Here is a 5,311-nt window from a genome sequence, read left to right as displayed (position 1 = left end):
CAGGTACTCTGTATAATAAGATGTAAACGCTGTTTACCTGAAGGCAGCCAGGTACTCTGTATAATAAGATGTAAACGCTGTTTACCTGAAGGCAGCCAGGTACTCTGTATAATAAGATGTAAATGCTGTTTACCTGAAGGCAGCCAGGTACTCTGTATAATAAGATGTAAACGCTGTTTACCTGAAGGCAGCCAGGTACTCTGTATAATAAGATGTAAATGCTGTTTACCTGAAGGCAGCCAGGTACTCTGTATAATAAGATGTAAACGCTGTTTACCTGAAGGCAGCCAGGTACTCTGTATAATAAGATGTAAATGCTGTTTACCTGAAGGCAGCCAGGTACTCTGCGTCTCCCATGGGAGGGTCCAGGCCTCCGGTCCACGCTATGTTCACATTGAAGCCCACCCCAGAGCCAGAGCCAACCTGGAACACACACAGGTTCACACACACACATCTTAGTCAACGCTGCCAGTAACATGTAATGTGATGATGACGATGCTGAAACAAGCACTTTATGCGGCACTTTATATCTTATATCTTAGCACTTTTTTGAATGTAGCCTTTCTTATTTTTTATCTTTGATTCTATACCCGCACTATATGTGCCCAGACCTCTGTTTATGCTATGGTGTCTCATGTCTGTTGTTGTCCTGTTTGTGTTTGTATTGTTTGTATGTTTTGAAACCACTACTTTTGCTGTAAACCCAATTGCCCTTCTGGGACATTAATAAAGACCTTGAACCTTGAACCTTAAGCTGGAGCAGAATGAGCATCATGATAGGAACCTGACATTTACATTATTCTGTACAACCTACACAATACACCTATGCATCCTACATTCAAAAGCCACACTATGAAATAATATGGCTGTCCTCAACTAAAGAAATACTACCTAACTTTAATGTAATCAATAAATGTATAAAAAATGGTGTTTTCTCCACACGATCATGTAGTCCAGGGGTTCTCAACGTTTTTGGCCGGGCACCCCCAGAAATACTTTGGCAATGTCTCAGGGACCCCCGCCCCGCCCCCTCCCGCCCCCCAATATAAATTGACTGCTACAATAACCTTAATAATAGAGACAATACACCATAAATAAATACTGAAACCAGATATAATCATTAGGGAAGGTGTATGCATGTACTATGTGTACTATATGTAAACTCTTCTACTGCTCTCTACATTGTAGAGAGTAGAGAGCAGCCTTTTCAGGCTGGTGAGGTTGTTCATATTAATTTCAACATTGGCTACTGAACGTTATAGACCAGCACATTTAACGGCCTATATCTAGAGTTTACAAGAGATGTGTATATGGGAAAAAGAACATAAAATATGACTAATCAACTAGTAAAATAGTAGTCGGCAAGACCAAGGCGAGCCGTAATCAAATACGTAGGAGGAGTCAGCCAGAGTAAGAAAGAGTTACAATAGGCTACGTATTATTTTGCAATGCACACATTACTCATACTGTACAGCTACAACATCTTACACACAATCTACAGTATGTTTAACCACTTAAGCCCTAATGTATACAAAGACAGCAACAACACATTGTCATCAATTACTGCTGAACTTGACACATTTGACTATGAATGTTTGTATGAAAGTGAATGCTATACAATAATTAGGCTGTCTGTCTGTATGTACTGTATGTCTGCTGATTTGTCCACAAGGGGGTGCTCATGACACACTAGTGACTAGTCAGCCTGGTTTGTGTTGTGGATTTATCAAAGGAAGATTGCTTAAATAACAATCAGAGTATTACTTTTGTCCCTGTGCGCGTGTGCGTGCGTGCATGGGTGTGTGCGTGCATGGGTGTGTGTGTGTGTGTGTGTGTGTGTGTGTGTGTGAGTGCATTCTGACAGAAAAGGAGCTTTTTAAACAGGCCATCCCGAGTCATGATATGACATAGGCCTGACTCACACCATGACATAGGCCTGACTCACACCTATACAACAGAGTGATGTATAGCTGATGCATGAGACTTATTGACTGATGCAAGCTCGCAATTCATTTCCAATGGGAGTCACATGGTTTGACACAACATTTGTGTTGTATGAGGGGGAGGGAGGCAGTCGAAACACAGCCGAAAGCCGTACAACAAAAATGTTGCGTCAAACCATGTGACTTCCATTGGAAATGCATTGGGGCAAGATATAAACAAACCCTTTGTTTACATCTAGCATGCATCAATGTTGTATGCTAGATCGAAAGGTGTGAGTCAGGCCTTAGCATCCAGGTTACTACGGCAGCGGTCCTCTACATGTTACTGTGGTTGCTATAGTGATGTCACACACCTCTGCAGGGGACCCGCTGCCAGGGAAGAAGTTCCCGTCGTCATAGCGATGCAGCGAGACGTAGAGAACACTGGGATCACCGTAGAACACTTCCTGGGTGCCGTTGCCATGGTGAACGTCCTGACAACAACAACAGGAGGAGGAGGAAGGAGACATTATGGACATCAACTAACTCCCAAATGTTCATTTTCAGAAAATGAAAAATATAAATTTTTCACGAAACTAGACCCGAGTCGGTAACGGTGGAAGTTGGAGATTTTTCAGTTAACCCATTTAGGCCTGACCTCGAAATTTAAAAGAAATCTTCTAAATCCTCCAGTTCTCTGAAATAAACATTTTCACAATTTTTCAAAAAAAGCAGACCTGTAATGTTGAACCTAGATTTTGTACGATTTTGAAAAACAAATAAAAATTTGAATTATAAAAATAAATAAATAGCAGACCTACAAGCTCGTAGCGCGCCACCGAGAGCTTGTAGATCTGCTATTTTTCAATAGCTAAATTATAACATAATGTTTAAAACAACAAAAGGGGTTCCCGCCCAAAATGGGTTAAAACTTTTGAATACTCTTTTGAAGGACCACGATAAAGACTTTTAAGGTTTAGTAAAAAGCAACATGTCATGACACCTTTAAGTCAACACATTGAGCGTCTCACCCAGTCTACGATGAGGATCTTACTGGCGCTGAGTTTCTGCTGGAGCTGCCGGGCTGCGATGGCCACCGAGTTGAAGTAACAGAACCCCCTGAGACACAAACACACAAACACCAACGCTACATGTCAACGACAATGTCATCTCAAGCATGGACGTTATTTATCATAGGAGAGGAGAGAGGGAGGGAGGTGAGAGAGAGAGACAGAGAGAGAGAGAGAGAGCGAGAGAGAGAGAGAGAGAGAGAGAGAGAGAGAGAGAGAGAGAGAGAGAGAGAGAGAGACAATGCAACAAATATAAAGACATCAGAGAATCATTCTTCCCTAAATTTAAAGAAAAATATAAAGAATTTGAATCCACCATTAATAACTCATCATTTCAATATGTTCTGGGAGAACAGTCCAAATGCACAGTTTTGGCAGCAAAATACGTGTGGAGTTGTCATCAACTGAGGGACAGCCAGTGGACAGAAGAGACAGGTATATCTGTCTGAACAGGGTCATTAAGTTGCTGTTATGTTTCTGTTTGTTAATTTATTTTCATTGTTACTGTATTGCTTGTTGTTCATTATTGTTGGGATGTTTGTTGTTGTCTCTGTGCGTGCAATGTTGACTTTTGTTTTGTTGTATGTATGCTTTGGCAATGTAGAACATATTTATCATGCCAATAAAGCCTTTTGAAATTGAATTGAGAGAGAGAGAGAGAGAGAGAGAGAGAGAGAGAGAGAGAGAGAGAGAGAGAGAGTCAGAGAGGAGAGACATAAAGAGAAACGATTTGTTGTTTATATTTATTTATGAAATCCATTCATAAATAACATAATTTGACAGTGTTGACATTGCAACAAGGACAGGAAAAAAAAACACACACACACACACACACACACACGCGCGCGCGCGCACACACACACACACACACACACACACACACACACACACACACACACACACACACACGCACACGCACACTCACATTGGGTTGGAAGGGTCAGCGTGATGCCCTGGTGGCCTGACCACAGCGAAACCGTTCTGCGGACGGAGAAGGACACACATGTTTAGTATCCACCACGGAGAAGGACACACATGTTTAGTGTCCACCACCACAACACTTCAAACCAAGACTGATGTATAGGATACACAATCCTACATAATGTGCCATGACCACAATGCTAATAACCTCCATTTATGCTGTTACATTTAAAACACACAAACAGCTTTGGACAGGAGGGAAGTAGAATCAGATAAATAAATAAATCGGTAAAGTAAAACAAAAATGAAGGAATGTTCAAGGAAAAGCATAAAGTGGGCCTTACAAATACATAAATACACTCAATCATGGCAACTCTGTTGTGGTTTAAGAAGTGATTTTCTTCGTTTGAGAACGGACTGACAGAGAACCTCAGGTCACGATCTGGTCAAATAGACATTATGTGAAATCTGGAACTTTAACGGATAAAATGTTATTTTAACCAATCTGTATAGAGGATGTTAATACATGAATAGAATAACGCTGTTGTCTAGAGGATGTTGATACAATAACCCTGTTATTGACATCTACTGGTTGACATCGGCTAATTGAAAATATCAGATCTACAAACTCACAACGCAAACATTTTGAATATTTTTGAAGCACTTTTAACAACATAATTGCATTTTTCCCATAGACATTTCAAAACGTATTTATTTAAAGACCTTATAAGCGTCGTACGAAGCCAACTCTTGTCGTGACAAATCAGACAACAAACACAATATTTTGGACCAAACAAATAATTACAAAGAAGAAAAACAACAAAAAAAGTGTTGTAACCTGCCGTTTCCTCTTCTTTCTAATTATTTGTTCAGCCCGAAAAATTATTTGTTGTCATGATTTGTCACAACCCCAGTTGGCTTTGTCCGCGGCGTAAATGTCTTTAAATAAATACTTTCTGAAAAGTCTATGAGGAAAATGAACGGGGATTTCTTTTCCGGGTCTCTCGAGGGGGCGGGACTGCGACGCTCTATACACTTTAGAAACAAGCAAAAAAAACTAAAAAACTAAAACTAAACTAAACAAAACAAATATTTACAAGCAACTTTACAGAAAAACAAGCCGAAAGGTGCTTCTAATAAGCAGCCATGACAACACTGGTTGGTACCTTGAGTTCCCCTTTAGCCACTCTAAAGGTGCTTCTAATAAGCAGCCATGACAACACTGGTTGGTACCTTGAGTTCCCCTTTAGCCACTCTAAAGGTGCTTCTAATAAGCAGCCATGACAACACTGGTTGGTACCTTGAGTTCCCCTTTAGCCACTCTAAAGGTGCTTCTAATAAGCAGCCATGACAACACTGGTTGGTACCTTGAGTTCCCCTTTAGCCACTCTAAAGGCC

At 40.7% G+C, this 5,311-nt stretch overlaps 1 protein-coding gene across 1 annotated transcript in view; it reads right to left on the bottom strand.

Annotated features, from left to right (window-relative positions):
• Nucleotides 1-321: 321 nt before the first annotated feature.
• hdac7a (histone deacetylase 7a) overlaps nucleotides 322-5,311 on the bottom strand; it is a gene marked incomplete at its 3' end in the record, with an annotated part of 38,002 nt that continues 33,012 nt past the window's right edge. Inside the window, exons 15-19 of the mRNA XM_079531602.1 lie at nucleotides 5,281-5,311; nucleotides 3,918-3,973; nucleotides 2,954-3,041; nucleotides 2,297-2,416; nucleotides 322-423 (exon numbers count right to left, since the gene is read on the bottom strand). The exon at nucleotides 5,281-5,311 is cut by the window's right edge and continues 77 nt beyond it. Coding sequence (XP_079387728.1) covers nucleotides 322-423; nucleotides 2,297-2,416; nucleotides 2,954-3,041; nucleotides 3,918-3,973; nucleotides 5,281-5,311 — 397 coding nt within the window. The remainder of the gene's footprint in view (nucleotides 424-2,296; nucleotides 2,417-2,953; nucleotides 3,042-3,917; nucleotides 3,974-5,280) is intronic.

The sequence above is a fragment of the Electrona antarctica genome, assembly GCF_951216825.1.
Source record: "Electrona antarctica genome assembly, contig: scaffold_467, whole genome shotgun sequence".
Classification (NCBI taxonomy): Eukaryota; Metazoa; Chordata; class Actinopteri; order Myctophiformes; family Myctophidae; genus Electrona; species Electrona antarctica.
Note: the sequence above shows the minus strand (reverse complement) of the source record. Positions and strands in the feature narration are given on the sequence as shown.